Source organism: Harpegnathos saltator, unplaced genomic scaffold (genome assembly GCF_003227715.2).
Source record: "Harpegnathos saltator strain DR-91 unplaced genomic scaffold, Hsal_v8.6 scaffold91, whole genome shotgun sequence".
NCBI lineage: Eukaryota > Metazoa > Arthropoda > Insecta > Hymenoptera > Formicidae > Harpegnathos > Harpegnathos saltator.
This window is the reverse complement of record NW_020230719.1, coordinates 442,921-460,643: the sequence shown is the minus strand read 5'-3', so window position 1 is coordinate 460,643 and position 17,723 is coordinate 442,921. Positions and strand designations below refer to the sequence as shown.

General features: G+C 37.3%; 3 protein-coding genes across 6 annotated transcripts; 1 reads left to right on the top strand and 2 right to left on the bottom strand.

Moving 5' to 3' along the window:
- Window positions 1-4,852: 4,852 nt before the first annotated feature.
- betaggt-I (geranylgeranyl transferase type-1 subunit beta) lies at window positions 4,853-7,685 on the bottom strand. Its single transcript, XM_011141991.3, has 4 exons — window positions 7,500-7,685; window positions 6,622-7,420; window positions 6,190-6,547; window positions 4,853-5,781 (listed from the first exon to the last, which is right to left on the bottom strand). The coding sequence occupies exons 2-4, from the start codon at window positions 7,153-7,155 to the stop codon at window positions 5,660-5,662; spliced, it is 1,014 nt and encodes a 337-aa protein (XP_011140293.1). The 5' UTR covers window positions 7,156-7,420; window positions 7,500-7,685; the 3' UTR covers window positions 4,853-5,659.
- Window positions 7,686-8,069: 384 nt separating this feature from the next.
- LOC105183696 (adenosine kinase) lies at window positions 8,070-10,993 on the bottom strand. Of its 2 annotated transcripts, XM_011141992.3 has the most exons (6): window positions 10,726-10,993; window positions 10,407-10,643; window positions 9,655-9,828; window positions 9,284-9,554; window positions 8,913-9,182; window positions 8,070-8,499 (listed from the first exon to the last, which is right to left on the bottom strand). In XM_011141992.3, exons 2-6 carry the CDS (start codon window positions 10,634-10,636, stop codon window positions 8,299-8,301), a joined length of 1,146 nt encoding a protein of 381 aa, XP_011140294.1. In that variant the 5' UTR covers window positions 10,637-10,643; window positions 10,726-10,993; the 3' UTR covers window positions 8,070-8,298. The 2 variants fall into 2 exon arrangements, with proteins under 2 accessions (XP_011140294.1, XP_011140295.1); XM_011141993.3 differs by lacking the exon at window positions 10,726-10,993 and having other exon boundaries at window positions 10,399-10,637.
- Window positions 10,994-11,146: 153 nt separating this feature from the next.
- On the top strand, window positions 11,147-16,448 carry LOC105183697 (FK506-binding protein 5). Of its 3 annotated transcripts, none has more exons than XM_011141994.3 (8): window positions 11,147-11,375; window positions 12,170-12,244; window positions 12,308-12,523; window positions 12,738-12,899; window positions 12,970-13,119; window positions 13,212-13,317; window positions 13,419-13,652; window positions 13,758-16,448. In XM_011141994.3, exons 1-8 carry the CDS (start codon window positions 11,148-11,150, stop codon window positions 15,779-15,781), a joined length of 3,195 nt encoding a protein of 1,064 aa, XP_011140296.2. In that variant the 5' UTR covers window position 11,147; the 3' UTR covers window positions 15,782-16,448. The 3 variants fall into 3 exon arrangements, with proteins under 3 accessions (XP_011140296.2, XP_025163364.1, XP_011140297.2); XM_025307579.1 differs by lacking the exon at window positions 11,147-11,375 and adding an exon at window positions 11,541-11,708; XM_011141995.3 differs by lacking the exon at window positions 11,147-11,375 and adding an exon at window positions 11,732-11,905.
- The last annotated feature ends 1,275 nt before the right edge of the window (window positions 16,449-17,723 follow it).

The following is a 17,723-nucleotide window of genomic DNA, read 5'->3' as shown; positions in this document are numbered from 1 at the left end:
ATTCTTAAAGTTTTTTTTTCCTTTTTTCTCCTCTTTTTTTTCTTTTCTTTTTTCTAATGAGAATGATGAGAATTGTAGCTCTCAAAAGAGCTGAAGCTACAAAAAGACAACGGTTATGTCTAATAATGCTGTTTCACTAATAGAGATTTTAATTCAGATTCGGTACAATAAGAAAGATAAACAAGAATGAGAAACGGACATTCTAGCAGGTTCTAAACGAAAACAGCAATCTGAGCATTATTAGATGAATAAAAATCAACACTTGTAAAATTTATATCAGATTCTAAGATCATTATTCATAGTTTTCTAAATTGTGTGCAATTTTTCATTGAGAACATAATTACAAATTTGTATTCATAAACCTTAGCTTGCCTCAGCAACTTTGCTTGAATAGACATTCATATTTTATGAGAAAAGAGAAGTAGAACTCATGTTACATGAAATTAGGTCAACGAATAATCAAATCTCAATCTATTTTATCATTTTTCAGATAATAAACTATGAATGCTGATCTAATTTCGACTCGGGTATGTCCTTACTTCGAGTAAGGTCCGTTAAAATCAGAAAAATCCTGCGTAATAATAATGACTCGCGGTACCTCGAATACCATACATGATGTATCGCTGTCTACGTTTCTCGGCGCGCTCCAAGTCCTCTCTCCATCCTGACTTCTCGATCCGACGTCCTTCTTCTGGTTACTCCGTCGCAGCACCCCCGGATACTCCATCGTAGCACTGGCGACGACACTGACTCTAGCTCTAACACTCGCGCAAGTAAAATTCGGACAAAGAAACGCGTATTAACCGCGATACGACTACCGACACTCGTACTGCTCTGCGTCGCGGTATGCGCGTCGTTCGTCGGCCCGAGGCGCAATGTCCTTTCCGCAATCACGGAGTCATATATAAGCGTACGAAACCAAACAATCGGGAAGGCACAGTTACCCCCCACCTTGCCGATCAGTGATGCCTGCGTCGTCCGTTAGCTGAAAATGAAAACAACTCGTGTTTTCAAAGCATGCCTGTGAGAAACTCGTTTCAAACTTCACAATACTTATTTACGTCTGTTCCAAGAATCATATTACGCCGAATTCAAACTGTCTCTATTGACATGACATACACGAGATCTGCGATCGCATCATTGATCTTTCTTTGGACAAGAAAATCCTGAGAGGAACGCTGTTCGAGAATATCACATTTTATGTTTCGGGTGACTTGTAAATTATCGAATCCGATATAACAGATCAGGGAAAGTATGAATGCGTCGCTATGAATAATACCGTGGGCACGGAGTACTCCAAGTCAATCATGTTATACGTGAAACGTACGTATATTTAATATTATATAAAACTTACCTTTTTAAACAAAAAGGTAAAAAAAAGGCGCCAAGTACAAGCGCAACACGTATTGTGTTATTTTTAGAAATATCAAACTCAAATTATTTTTTTTATTGTATATATATGTACATAAGTTTTTACAAGTAAAACTTATAACTATAATAAAATTCTGCAACACTTTTCTACTGTACAAAAGAAGTGATATATTAGAACAGTAGCGCCAACTGAGAAACCTAACATATATATATATGATTATTGTATACTTAACTTAATATTTTTAGAAATCTCAAATTCAAATTATTTTCTTTTTTAAGATATATATTATGTACATAACATAAGTTTTTATAATATATGTACATAAACTTTTAAAAGTAAAAATTATATCGTGTTATAAAAATTTAACACGTTTGTTAATAGTGTCCAATATTAAAAAAAAATATCTTTTTAAAGGTTATGCTATTCAAAATATTCAAGAAAACCTAGATACAAAAAATGTCCATGACATAAATTTTTACAAGTAAAATTTATCATTATTTATTAGAACACTGAGTTATATGGTTATTTTATTTGTTATTGTAACAAATAAATTATTATAGCAATGCAATAAAAATATTAAATACAAAAAATCTTGGCGCGGCTGCACCAGAAACTATATCGAACTAAAACTTGTTTAATACATATATGACAGCATTTTTATTGTAATATATCCTATAATGAAGGTTTATAATTTATTTATTATAATACTATATAAACTTAAATAAAACATTATACCGTATATGTATAAAGAAAATTTACAAGAACATTTTATTATAATAAAAATGCTGTCATGTATGTATTAATCAAGTTTTAGTTCGATATAGTTTTTTAAAGTCAAATTAGATATCATTGACATTTCGTCAATTATTATAACATCTTTGAATAAAAAAATATCAAAATATGTAGAATATATACACATTCGATATGTATATTCTATAGTGAAGGTTTATCATTTATTATAATACTATATAAACTTAAATAAAACATTACACCGTATATATATAGAGAGAATTTACAAGTACATTTTATTATAATTACATAATATTATAATTATAATTTATTATTATTATATATACGAGAGTAATTGCAGATTCATAAAGTATCTATGATTACTAGTCGGATAATGACGGATCGTGAATGCCGAGCGCGAAATTCCGACTTCTTATTCCCGGAAAATTCGTCAAACGTCAAACGAAGGGCAAAAAGTGTCGTCGCTCGCGAGCCGATCAACACAATCGGCGCGATGTAAACATTGCGGGCCTCGGCGGCGGTTGAAGCAAGAGAGACTTGCCCTTGGGCATCTTTTCTTTTCTCGAAGGTTCCGGGACAACGAGGGGAATGCGAGGAGGCCTTTCAACTGTACGCGACATTGATTTACTACTTATTGATTACTGAAAATAAAGAAAATTAATCTGTCGAAGCATAGGATATTTGTTAGCTTTATGTTAATTAAAGAGGAATGTATACGATTAGAAAATATGTTAGCAACTAATTGTACAGAATGTCAAAGTTGTAGCGCCGTTTTCGGAGAATAATTAAAAGTCATGGTAGCGTTAAAGAGTGGAATTTCATCTCATGCGAATTTTGTCTCGTTCTTATTAAATGTTAGATTATCCGCTGCGGACAATAATTCTTCTACTTTTCATCTAATATTCAATGATAATAAATAACATTTAATTGCATTCGTTTGGCTTTTTTATTTCGAAAATAAAAAAAATATATACCAGAGTGAGATTTCACCCATGACAACATCAACGTGATTTTCTTTGATGCTTTTTTTAAAAGTTCAAATATTTCGTCGACTCGCGAGATATTTATAATCAGAGTCTCGTCGCGTTAATTAACATGTGCTCCTCCGAGCGGATCGAATGCTCACCGACGGCCACTGTCAGTGCCACGAGCGAATGTCCGGAGCGGACGGGATGCTGAATTGAGATGCAGGACGAAGGGAACGGGACGCGGGCAACGATACATCATGTGTCTCCAGACGTATCAAATCGTTTATTATACAGGAGACTTTGATATGGCAACATGTATGTAGAGGATTTAATATTTAATATGTACTTTTATTTTTCCTGCTCCCGCCTCCCCTCCCCCCGCTCTTTTTAGACCTTCGGGCATAAGGCCTGTTCGTTTTGTCTGCACTGCTGAATTAGTGCATTAAGTTAAAGTGAAACAAACGTAGATTTTCTCACTTCAACTTGTTGCACTAGTTCAGCAGTGCAGACAAAACGAACAGGCCTATTGTCTGGCATGGAGATAGTAACTATGGTTGCAGCACGGACATAAACTGCCTGAAAGTGGATGTAGCACGGACTTCCACCACATGCAGATTTTACTACCAAGACCTAAAAGTGGATGTAGCATCATAGTTCTCCTTTTAAAATGGATGCAGATTTCCAGTGCGAAAAATCGGTGTCGCCGAAAACGCCGTGTTGGCCGCTCTCAGCTTCCTCTCTGGTAGTACCAAAAAATAGGATGTACGACGAAGAGCGAGCAGCGAACGAGTCAGTTCGCAGCGAGCAGCAAGAGCGTTAAGAGCGATTTTATATAAAAATCGTTAATTTAGTGACTTGAGAAATGACCAATTACTTTTATTTATAATATTAAGCATTTCTAAACATTTTAGTCGCCATATTCGATCCGCCATTTTGAATTTCTATATTTTGATCTCAAATTCGGCTTCAGCGACCAAAAAAATTGAAGTATACAAACTATTGAAAAAATCCGCCGTCATTTTTTTGGGGCGGTTTCAATGCATTTTACTGAGTTTTGCTCTGCCACGGAAGGGGTTAATATCAGTTATAATTAAGAAAAAAATACGTATCGCGAAAAATAATATTGGTAAAATTACAGTAAGTAATAAAATACTCGTGTATGTGCGTGATCATGAAAAATATATATATGGTATGTCAAATTATAAAATTTTGTTATTAAATTTTTATATAAATTGTAAATAAATACTCACAGTAAAATATGCTGAAACGGTAGCGCGCCTACAGAAGTATATAAAATTGTTTACTGCGCATCCCTTGTATTCTGCACAAGTTGTACATACATTTTGGCAACAGTTAAAGGGACGCAGTTAGCAGTCTAGTGTAATATATAGAAGTTTATGGTTCACTCAAATGTCAAGAGTGGGAGTATAACTCACAGAGAGAAGGATCTGTTTTTACTGTGCGTTCTTTCTCGCATATTCTGGACGGAAGGGGAATAGGGGAGGCAGTTACTAACCTGTACGACACTACAGCGGCTATACTTGCATATATCTCGGGATGAGCTGAAGGCACGGTGATCTAGGTTGATCACTATATCGGAAAGAAATAAAAAACCGATTTGTTTTCGTTACTAGTAGTAGCTACAGCCATTTTTAAACACACCTATAGACACATTTCTAGTGATGGCGCGAAGAGTATATTAAATTCAACGGACTCGAATCTCAACTAAATAGGATTCGCGTTTCAATTAAACAGATTTTGAGTTTCAGCTGAATGACCTGTTACTTTTATTAGGTACACTGACCAACAATTATATGAGTGGGATAACAGCTTAAATATATGAAATAAAAAGCACAAATTACAAAGAGTCTGAGTCATTTTTATTAATATCCTCTCTCTAAAGCAAAGCTTCCCAAACTTTTTTTTATCGCATGAAAGAAACCCTGTAGAGTCTACAGTCCTGTAAAAAAGGAGCGATTCCATAAAATGTTCGTTGTTATATATTGAAATAACTTATTTTATTTTCTACAAATATGTATATGTGTATATATATATATATATATATATATATATACATATATACATGCACCTTCTCCTTTCTATATATAGTACAAAGGAAATTAATTGATAAATATATAATAGCAAACAATGAGTAACAAAATAATAATCGATAAATCAATGTAAATAAAATCAAGTATTGTAAGATACAACTCGGGAAACGCTGCTGTAGAGCAATGCATCTGCATTTTTTCCTAATTATATTACTATTTGCATATTTTTATATGTACATATGTATGTATTTTCCTCTCGCTCTCTTTCTTTGTAACAAGCACATGATTCCACAAGCAGCTTTAAATCATGTGAGACAAAGCACTACTAATATATACCATAATTATCGTAGCAGTGTTAATTGACACTTTTAGAATGACGATTCTAGCACAGAGAATGCGATAAAATATAAATTAATGTTTACAGTCAAATACAAAGAGTGTCAAGTCTGATATTTATCTCTGTGCGTTTGATATGAGGATCAAGATTCCCTGAACTTCACCATTCTCACGAACTGGAATCAATTGCCCTGCCACCTTTTATGAATTTGCTGTAAATGCTCGTAAGCTCGCTCGGAGATGTTGAGTTCGGCATTTATTGGACGCACTTCGGGAACTTTTAGGAGACTTAAACCACAGAGACCTGTTGAGAAAAAAACATTTTATACAATGTCATTATTTAAGAAAAGTTGCCCCTGCAGAAATATTTTAAGGAAAACTCAACAGATATATAAATCATGTTTAATAAAATTATTTCTAATTTATATCACAAAAAAAATTATCACATCATCTGTAAAGTTCATGTCACTTTGAACACTATGATTTAATTGCTTTAACAATCCTTTTGTAAATTCTGTCACTGATCTATTTTCATATTATCAGCAAACCCTATTATACTTCTACTAGTTAGCAAAACTTGAAGCAGACCTTTTGCTAAATCTACCCAAACAGATTCGGCTGTCTATAGATGTCTCTTTATTCAGATAAAAAAACAGAAATCTCAAGTAACATGAACTTTTCTTTCCAGGCAATCTGATATTCCTGCACTTACCCAAATATGTGTGTAAAGGATCTGGTCTGGTGTTTTCAAATTTGGCAAATCCTCCAATCTGCACATCTTGAGTATTAAGTATGAAAGCTTTATTCTGCTTAGCATCTGAGAAGCAGCTCACTCGGAGTAGATTCAGTGTAGCACCAACCCAGAAACTGTAACATGTGTCAGATGGTTTACCTGGTCTACCCTGAAACCCACCATCCTGTCTCATAAGGCACCAACGCCTTAGACGACTGAGCTGTATATTCGACAGTTCCAGAAATTGCTTCATTAATATTAGGCTTGCCACAGCACAAAAAGTAGATCCGCCGTGAGACTCAAGGCCTGGCCCTTGTCCAATTCCACCATCGAATGACTGTAATTATTGGAATATAAGTTACTTCTTCTCTATAAAGGGGATATTAGTTGGTATTAGATAACAACACTTACGATACTCTGTAAGATATAATTGGTAGCCCTTGGAATATCGACACCTGACCAGTCATTTAAGATCTCAGAGACACAGCAGGCACAGTAGAGGAACCTCATGTCACTTTCACAGCCAATCACAGCTGCAGTGAAGGATCCATCAGCGTTCTGGCAAGCACGCAGGCCCTCGATGATGGAATCTCGATCAACACGTTTTAAATCATCACCTAAGATCAGCAAGGTGACCAAGCCGGTGTAGGTCATTGCTAAATGACCATATTGAAATTCACCAACTTCCTTAGGTACGGTGGTGGACGCTTGGAAACCAGATCGAACACCAGCTCCTTGCACTTGAAGACCATAGATCCAGTCAATCGCCTGTAGCTTTACTTCCTCGCTAATCTCATCCAACGAGTTCAGCAGGTCCAGGCCGGAAAATGCGAAATACGCTATCATCAGTCTGGTGGAATCAAACTCTACCAGATCGCTGGGCATAATCTGCAGTAACCTCTGGAAATATTTGACGTGCATCTTTTTCGCTAATTTTGGCGTCATGATTGGTGATGTTTCTCGCTCAGAAGTAGAATCGTTTAAAGTTAATGCTACGTTTGCTTCTCGCTAGGTTAAGCGAGAATTTTTGCAGCGTCAGTGTATGAAATCTACCACAACTTGTGTGTGTAATGTTTATCAGTCGTACTCTCTCTCTCTCTCTTTCTTTTATTCGTCTCGTCAGAATTTTCGGGATCGTACTGATTTGTTGTGCACTTTCGTATTCGGCCGCCGCATTTTGCTTCCGTTCTCTTCGATTCCAAAATTGAGTCTATAATTAGAATTATGCGTTACACTACATGTGTGATCTCTTATTTTCGCTTCCTTCTTGGCTTATCATTCACACTCACATTTATTCGTTTCGCTTCTGAACCTATGACAACTTTTGAGCATGAAATCGCGAGTGCGTGGAGCGATAATGCCAAAGCGGCGATTAGATAAGCTCCTAAATATAGAAGTGGCAGAGAAGTGGTCTCTGGTGGAAGCGGTCAACTTTGGAAATGTTGCGAATTACCTGTGATCTCGATGTGTCGGAAAGTTGGCGACAGTGCAGCAGCTCTTTTGCCGGGAATTACAAATTATATGATCACATGATATGGTCTGAAACATACAATATGGAAATGAAAGCGTACACACATATGTTCACTTCATATAAGCTACATCACAGTTTTACAAAATAAATAAAAAGAAAAAAGAAAACCAGCCTTCAGCTACAAACTTTTTTGCATTTCAGCATGTTGCGATGGATAAACTACAGATTGGCTGAGTGACACAAAATGACAAGAATAGTTCTATTATATATATCACGCTATTTCTTTAATAATTATTACAATAGTGCCGCACTTAACAACGCACAATTTAGTCACAACATACGAGTAACACGACACAGTAGTGATCTCTATAATAAATAAACTCTTAGAAATATTACATCGCTTTTTAATGTGCGCGTGTCATCCACGCGCGCGCGCGCATCATAAATATATTCATTTAAATAAATATATCTTAATCGAACATGGACGTAACATCGAGGAATGCTAATTTACCGTTCGTCTAATGGTCGATAACGCGCTAATAAAACTTTGAGGTAACCGTGCGATTACGGGTTATCAGGTAACGTTTTAGCCGACTCATCCTAAACGAATCAAATCGTTAAAGAAGCAGATCGGCAGGTACGCTGCTCGGTAAGGTGACGCCGACGCGGGTCGTTATGTAAGACGCGACCCTGCATCCCGACTCCAAGCAGCTCTTCGGGTCCCAGTGAGCCAAAACACCGGCCAAGAAGCCAGCCACTAGAGCATCCCCGGCGCCTGTAGTGTCTACGATAGGCATCTTCGGTACAATAGGTGATACCTGAATAGAAAACATTTGTAATAATTAATATATCATAAACAATACTACAGATGTTATATATTAGTGCATTGGAGTATCTACTGTGATCTAAAGCGATCTTCGTTCTTTTTCTAGTTGCCCATGCATTCAAGAGAAAATTTTTACATTACATTTAATGCGTGGGAGACTGCAAGTGTATCGATTTATTTTATGTGGAATACGCGGTCAGTGGTAATTCTTTCAAGACATAGACAATATCAGTATCTATTTATAAGAGGTTCTAATTTCAGATCAGCGATAATTCTTTCAAGACGTAGACAATATCAGTATCTATTTATAAGAGATAGCAAGCACTAAAGAGACAATTTACGCAGTCCTATTCATGCTTGTCTAGAATCTTTCGATTCTAATAGTCTCTCTTGATCAAAACAAACCTGAACAGATTGTCCCTTGCCCCACACGATGATCGCCGGCGCGGACCCACCACGCGTCATCACAAATATACCATCATCGGCCAACCAGTCCTTACTAGTTGCGCTGGAAACGTCCACCGTGATCCTTTTTAGGCTGTTTAATAGGAAAGGTATATCAGTCACATCATCGTACTTGACATTCAACGCCTGCGCCAACGCAATCATTTCCCTTGCATTGCCGAAAACAATTTTGGCGTGGCCGACCATTTCACAAATTGCCGGATGATGATCCTGCAAGAATTGAGAGTAATTAGGATTGGTGATTTATGAAGGAAATAAGTTGTAGATATCAGTTTTCGGCAGTCGTGTTACAAGCTATGTATCGTTTATACCTTGAATATATAAAGACCGCTAAGATTAAACGCAATAATGATATTCTTTTCTTGCGCCCGTTTAACCAGCTCTTTGGCTACCTCCAAGCTATGTGTTATAAAATATCCCTCGATGTAAATTATCTTTACATTGTCGAATCGTAAATTAACTTTCTTGAAATCGTCCAATGAATATATATTAGCTGCACCGAGATTCGCGACGAGACTGCGGGATGCACCGTTTACGAGCGAAATGCACAATCCAGTTGGTAGGCTTGAATGTACAGCGTATCTAATAAAATTTGAAAAAGAGATTAAATTTACCGCATTTTATGAGGTGCACAATATATATTTTTATGCACAATAATTTTGAGTGTTCCATAAACACAAACCTCACATCCACTCCTGATAGTCGAACTAGCTTCTCTAATACTGAACCCCTTTGATCATTTCCAACACCACCGCAAAAGGTACCAATATGACATTCGTGAGTATCATCGCAGAGCCATTGTAAAATCCTCATTGTGTTCTGAGCAGATCCTCCAGGACTGACTCTTTGCTCCAGCCTGTGAAGCACAGAAAATTTCCACATGGAATTCAACTAATGAAATGGATATGAGCAATATATATCTGTGATATAATCATCAGTTACAGGTGTCTTTGTTACAACGGTGATTATATTTCTTAACATTAATAATAGCTTTTAAAGAATTTATAAATTTTACAAAATATTGATGCTTGCACTGTTTATTCTCTACCACTATATATTATGGCAATCTAAAGGACAGGTTTATGATCCAAGTACATATAATATTTGTAAAAATAAGCAAAAATTATCCAGTCAACACAAGTCCAAGAATCAATATTGGTTAAGAATCAGTATAGGTTATCTTTTTTGTTTGTAAAATCAATTACATACAAATTAGGATACAACAAATGTACAGGCTGACTCACTGTACTTATTCATTGTTGTAGATAAAGTTGCTCAACACATATCTGTTTCTCTTGCAAAATTGACTCATGGACTTCTGTCAATCAGATGGATTGGTTTAATATTTTTCTTTTTTTGCTATCTGTCCCTGAAAAATCAACATTTATGTACAGTGCAAACACAAAGCATACTCCAACAAATATACTCATTAACTCTGATGGTAAATCCGCTATCAACTCTTGTATCTTCGTCTCGCATAGCTCAGTCTCGCTGTCCATTCTGAGATTGTATTTCTTAAGCAAATCGTCATTTTCCAATATCACAAGGATGTCCAGCAGAGGATTGCCAAAAGCTATGATAGCCGGATAGTCCAGTCTAATAATGGCTTTCCGCAGTGGAATCTTCTCCACCATTTTTTGCATGGAAAAATGAGCTTTCAACATTGACCTTCTACAAACACACAAAATTATATGAAATCATCACGATTTTAAATTAGAGTATGTAAATCTGCAGTTGATTTCACGCTACTCACATGATCAGCTGAATTTTTAGATCATTGTAACTACCTGGCAAACGTAATCACAAGATTACATATACATGAACGAAAGTAAATTGTTACATAAAGTACATGGCAGGTGCACAATGTCGCCTCTAAAGCAAACAATCCAATTTAATGCGAGCAAATACCCCCGCAGAACCAGAGGAGGATTACCGCTTTATCTAAAATTCTCTCTCCTCCATTCTAATGCATTGACAAAGAATCGCGCGATTCAGTCGTACGTTTCAACAATCCCGCATTCATTCCCGACGCTACATTGTATCGTTGTCTGTCACCAATTCACTCTATCGCATATATCAATCTCGAGCCTCATCATAACCTAAGTTCTTCCAAACCACCAGCCGAGAGACACGAGTTGCAATTTTATTTTTACTTCTTTGCATTGGTTCAAGCGCATGAACCGTCTTCTACTTCTCATCGTACGCCCGAACTACAGTGCACTTCACTCGGTCGGTAAAGTCGCATCGAATCGGCGCATGCGGCGCACGAGAAATGACAGATGCGCCGAATGCGGCAAACGGTTGTGTGTGTTTCCTGCGTCTGACATAATAGTTGCTTGTGATGTTCTGAATGTGTTAGTTCTGCCGCTTGATCTAGGACGATTCTTACGCAGTTTGTTCATCGTACGTTATCGCCTCGTGATTAATACCAATTCGCATTCGCCGCATTGCCTCGGCAAAATCAGTTGCCTCAAATCGCACGCGCATCGGATACACCGAGATTGTGCCATTGAGAGGCTAAAATTTAGTGCATGAAAAATTCGTTCTAACGGTACCGGGATACTTTCCCCGTAACCGAGATCTCGTCCGCACCCTCGACTGCGACGTGATACGCGGCCGCCGATATCCTCGTCAACGCGATATTTCTCCCGAGATTTCGTTACATTTGCGCAACGCCTCTGTGGTGGTGCATTCACGGCGAATTTGCGCACCGTCGATTTATGCGCCACGGAAAAAGTAATGTCCCACTTGACTTTTTACGTCGCAGGGCACGGTCGTGTGGAATCGCTTGATCCGGAGAGATCGCTTGATTCTTACGCTTTCTTTCGCTCTGTTCCCCTTTCTCAGATAACATTCGAGGCGCAAACAGAGAAGCGAATCGAGCGAATCTTGCGCGAAACTCAAAGTCGGCCATTCGTCGCTGCTATTTAGAGGCTAGAGAATTCGGAAGTGACATTCCTTTCGCGATTCCTATGACACGCCGGGACGTGACACGAATGTCCACCGTGGAGATCGCGCGTGTCGAATTTAATTCGAATTGTTCTGCTAAATGATTTAGATTACTAATGTTAAAAGTATCCTCCCATTATATCTTCGATGGAAATTTAAATGACACAATTTAACGCACTGTACTTTGTTCTGCAATTCTTTACTTTATATTTGATTGCGTGCTAATCTGATTTTTCTCTATGTTACAGATGGCAGCTAGTGCACTTGAGGAAAAGATTAATAAGATAAAGCAACAAAATGAGGAGATTAGAAGGAGATATGAGGTAAAAATTAAGTAATTTTATTAGTGATTATTACACATGACACTAATGAAATTTGTTACATAGGAGGTAGAGGAAGATAAAAAAAATGCAGCTAAATTGAACGCATTGGTACAAATGGTACCATCTACAGATTGGCCTGAAAGGAAGGAACCGCCAGAATTTTCTAATCCTCCTCGAGCAAGCAATAAACCACCAAAGCCTGTCAAGGAACACCATGAGTATCCTCAGCAATATCATGTAGCCAGTGGAGAAGGAAGGAAAGCTCACGTTTTTTCTCAAGTACGTAAAGAAACTACATTCAAATATGCAAAAAAAACTATACTTGAATAATATTCTTAGAAACATTAATTTAACTTAGGTATGTATATAAAATGTGTCTATATGTGTAATTGTGTTAATTTAAGTAATTAATTATTAGTTAATTAAAGTTATTTTTAGTTGGAAAGTTGGATAAATTTCTTCAGTTGCTTAATTTTTAATATATTATCCACAGGGACAAAGACCTCCACCTGATCCTAAATATAATTTCTTAGCTGATTCTGAGAGAGAGGAAGGCAACACTGAAAATATAAAGGATAATCCTCCAAATAGGGGGCAGAAGCATTCAAGAGGCATGTTCAGAAGAAAAGTTGGAGGAAAGGATGGCATGCAAAGAGTGAGTAAAGGACAAATTTCGGATGTGTGTCTGATCACATTTCTTCTCAATAACTTCTTTGCTCGAAAAGGATTACAGGACAAACAGAGGGGCGCACAGAGACGAATATCAGCCAGAGTATGAGGCCTGGAGAGCGGAGAGAAATCGCATCGACGAGGATCGCATAAGTAGGCAGAGAACGGCGGAGGGTAATTGGCGAAGAGAATGGGACAACGACAAAGTGAGAGTCCTCGAGATTATGTAAAAAGAGATATGCGCGTTAGTACGTTATAACCGCATACGACGTTGCATATGTATGTATGATTGTTACAGGCGCACATCGTGAACGAGGTGACTAGATCTGAGGCAAAGTTAGGGGATTATGTAAAGAAAGATCATAAAGATTACACACAAGATCATAGACGATATCACGCTAATGGTGAGAACCGATTGGAAAAATGATGAATAAGTGCCACTATGAAACATGGAGAGTCTTCGATATTCTTATATTCTTATTACATGCATATTTCTTTCCCGTAGGAAATGATTATGCCCATCATAATCGCGGTGGTAATCGTTCTTATCGCGGGAATTCGAAGCATTTTCATAGTAATTATGAAAATCGCTCCAACAACGCGTACCATCAGGATGGATACGCAAAGAATCCTTTGTCACCCGGTTCCGAGAGTAGAACCGTTATCGCTACTGACAAAGGTATCAAAGTTACTCTGAATCAAGGAAATATGGCGAAAGGACCAGTAACAAGTGTCAAAGGTACGTTGAAAGTGATATGCGTTTACATTTATTCCTCTAATAAGGCACAACTCCATTGATATCTAAGCTAACGTCTCAACGTTATCTTGGCGTTCATTGTTTCAGTAAACTCACCGAGTATCGCTGGAACAGGTAGAGTAGGGCCGCGGCAGAGGAGCCGCGTTACGTACAGTAGTCACTCGGACGTTGAGATAACTTCCAGCGAAACCGACTCCTTTTCACGGCCGAAGTCTTTCGAAGACAAGAGCAAAGGTATTTATCACGACAATCTCCAGAAATCCCCTAATGCACGCAAAACGCAACCTCTGCAAAGGAAGAAGGATCTTGGCAATAAGTCACCTTATTTCCACAAAAAAGAGGTCGGGAGGGAAGATACTAACGAAAATGTGCAGAAACAGCACGAAATGGGATTGAGGCCGTCGCGTGCACCGGAAGAAAGTAAGAACTCGTTGGAATCTAAGTCCAAGTCTGAAAAGCTTGAAGAGATTAACGCAGATTCGTCGCAAAATGAACATGCGAATGTAAAGCAAAGTGACGAAACTGCTTTTGAACCTGACGCACAAACCAAGGAATTAAACAACTCCGATGATCAGAAAAATGAATCAAGTACACAAATGGACGTCAGCGAAACTCACGTAGAAGTAGAGAACGAATCGACCTTGACGAACTTGGAAATAACACTTGCGTCCCAAGATGAAACGGAAATTCAAGTTTCTGCCATTGATTCGACGGAAAACGAATCGAACGAGACGGAAATTGTTCAAGCGGTTGCGTTCGAGAGTAAAGCAGCTGAAACGGATATAGCGACATCGGCAGCAAAAGATAATGATAAGAATGATACGAAATTTAGTTTTATTGCAGACATACCATGTGATATTAACAATGATATCGAGGAAATTGTGGGGGAAAATAAACAAAGTTCATCAACGAAGCAAACTGAAGAAATTGTGGAGGAAAATAAAGAACAGAAGTTGCCAACGAAGCAAATTGAAGAAATTGTGGAGGAAAATAAAGAACAGAATTTGCCAACGAAGCAAACTGAGGAAATTGTAGAGAAAAGTGAAGAAGAGAAATTTCCGACGAAGCAAATTGAAGAAATTGTGGAGGAAAATAAAGAACAGAATTTGCCAACGAAGCAAATTGAAGAAATTGTGGAGGAAAATAAAGAACAGAATTTGCCAACGAAGCAAACTGAGGAAATTGTAGAGAAAAGTGAAGAAGAGAAATTTCCGACGAAGCAAATTGAAGAAATTGTGGAGGAAAATAAAGAACAGAATTTGCCAACGAAGCAAATTGAAGAAATTGTAGAGGAAAATAAAGAACAAAATTTGCCAACGAAGCAAACTGAGGAAATTGTAGAGAAAAGTGAAGAAGAGAAATTTCCGACGAAACAAATTGAAGAAATTGTGGAAGAAAATAAAGAACAGAATTCGCTAACGAAGCAAACTGAGGGAATTGTAAAGAAAAATAAAGAACAGAATTTGCTTACGAAGCAAATTAAAGAAATTATGGAAGGCAATAAAGAGCAAAATTCGCTAACGATGCAAACTGAAGGAATTGTAGAAGAGAAATCTAAAGAGCAGAATTCGCCAACAAAGCAAACTGAAGAAACTGTGGAGGGAAATAAAAAACAGAATCTGCGAACGGAGCAAATTGAGAAGGTCGTAAGCGATAATTCTGGCAGTAAACAAAATGAAGACGTGAATGAGCAAGAGAACGACGCCAAACGCGATACGAAGGAATTTTCAGACAAAAAAGAAGCAGATGATGTAATAAGTTCAACTCCAACTGATGCGTGTTCCATACTGGTGGAAGAAGATAAACCGGAAGACGATAATACAGCTTTAAAAAAAGAGGAAATTTTGATAAACGATGGAATCGTTGCTACGAGTGAAACGATTAACACGAATGACAAACAAGATACAGCAACAATATGTATCAACGAGACTCAAGAACGTATAGTCGTGAATAACGACGAGGAAAAAAAGAACGACCCCACAAATGATAATGTGGACAAAGTTGACGAGACAGACAAAGTCGTAGTTGACAAAATAGAGTCTTCGGAAGGTGATCTACAGGCGGAGAAAGAAAAGGCTACTCCGAACGAAATGGTTGAAACTGAAAAATAATAAAAGAGAAGAATGAAGCAAAAAAAAAGAAGAAAAAAGAAATGTACGTATGTATAAAATGTTGCAGACGTAACTACAAGTTACCGATAACGTGATAAGAGATGAAGCTTTTATAATTATACTTGTTGAAACGTGATATCTCAAAAGTCAATTTTTATGGCAATATACGAGTTGAATATGGAGTTATTCGAGTAATAGTTCGGAAGAAAATGAATTTTTATTCTCGAGATATATCGCGTGGACGATCGTCATCAGTTCGCCAAGCTATAACACATCGCACATCGCGATTTTTCTTTTCCATTTTTTTTTTCAGAATTTTATATCCTGTTGCATATCTATTATTACGTTTAATTTTATTTTATTTCTCCGATTCTCGTCGGCTCGCTGCTGACAATTCGGGTATTATAACGCTTTATGTATGTATACACATATCTAGATAATTTCACGTTGACAGAGAAGCACAGAGAATAAGTTTACTTCATTGACATTTCCGAATCTTTATGTGAAACGCAAAACGACAGAAAAAAACAATCTCTGTTCGTATATGACAATCAAGAAGTATTTTTTTTTATAATTGGTTTGAGCAATCGATGGGATATTTAAGATCAACAAAAACTGTGAGATTCATTAAGTACGACTAAACATTTAACGATTAATGATGATTTTATATATATATATATATATATATATATATATAAAGATATATATGTGTATAATATATATTCGAGCAAAGGTAACTCTTCTGCCGATTGGAAATGTTGTTCGACTTCATAGTTTATATGTATTTATTTATATTTTTATTGCTTAATAATATTTATATTTTTTAATTTCTTTTTTTTTTATTCGTTGCTCTTACGATTTGTTGGAAGATAACGATGATTAAAAACTCGTCGAAGGCCAATGCGACTCAGATTGTTGTTGAATTGAACTCCAAATGGTACCTCTTCGAGAGAACAGAATTGCATAGAGTACGCACACATATTTAATTATTATTTCTTTCTTTTATAATTCGTATATACTATATTAGAGAAATATCTAAAGTAGTAGCCGCGAAGCGCCAATCGTCAAGAATGACAGTAGTGTATAGTTGGGAAAAGCTCTCTAAGAGCTCTTCTCTCAGAACTAAGCCTGTTACTCTCTTTTTTTTTCCATCGTTGAAGAGGAAGGACGTGAGAAACGTTGCCATACCCAATACTGAGAAATTTCAAGCCTCCATAATTTCTGTTATTTTTAGCCATAGCTTTTTGCATTTCTAAGGTTATTTTAATGTGAAAAAAAAGTGGCAATAAAGCATTGTTAACGAATCGAATCTCATTTACTGCCGCGACACAATCCACGATCCAAGTCCTCTACTTCACGAAACTCCTCTCACAAGTGCACGCCTGAAAGTACAAGCGAGGAGAACTATTTCTTTCTCGCAAGGATATTGCAGGAGAGTATGATTTATCTCCTCCGCACGATTTCTTCCTCGTGTATGATCGTTCCTTCCGACGTGTACGTGTATGATTACTGTTGAACGAAGATGCGAGAGAGTGAAGAGTACATACACGAGTCCGTAAAATTTTGTCGATATATTTCACCCCTCGTACTCACATACGGATAATATATTTTCATATATTCTCGTTAATATACGGAGGCCGCTTTACATCATCTTGTAACGTTTATAAGTAATACTCTGCCTACACAACACCGAGATGAGGTTCGCTCCTCTCGAGACGCCACAAAATATGGATATTCTGCGAAAGCGCTTTACAAGCCTACACGTGTCCGCGGTACTTCCGCTCACGCGATAAGACATCGATCGAAGTCCTGGGGATAATGTCTCCTCGAGCAATTCTTCTCGATCATCGTCCGTAACAACTACTCTAAGTCATTACTCTTCCTCGTCGGCCTCGTCGGACGACGATACGTGTATCGACAAGTTTCGTAAGGTGAGTAAACA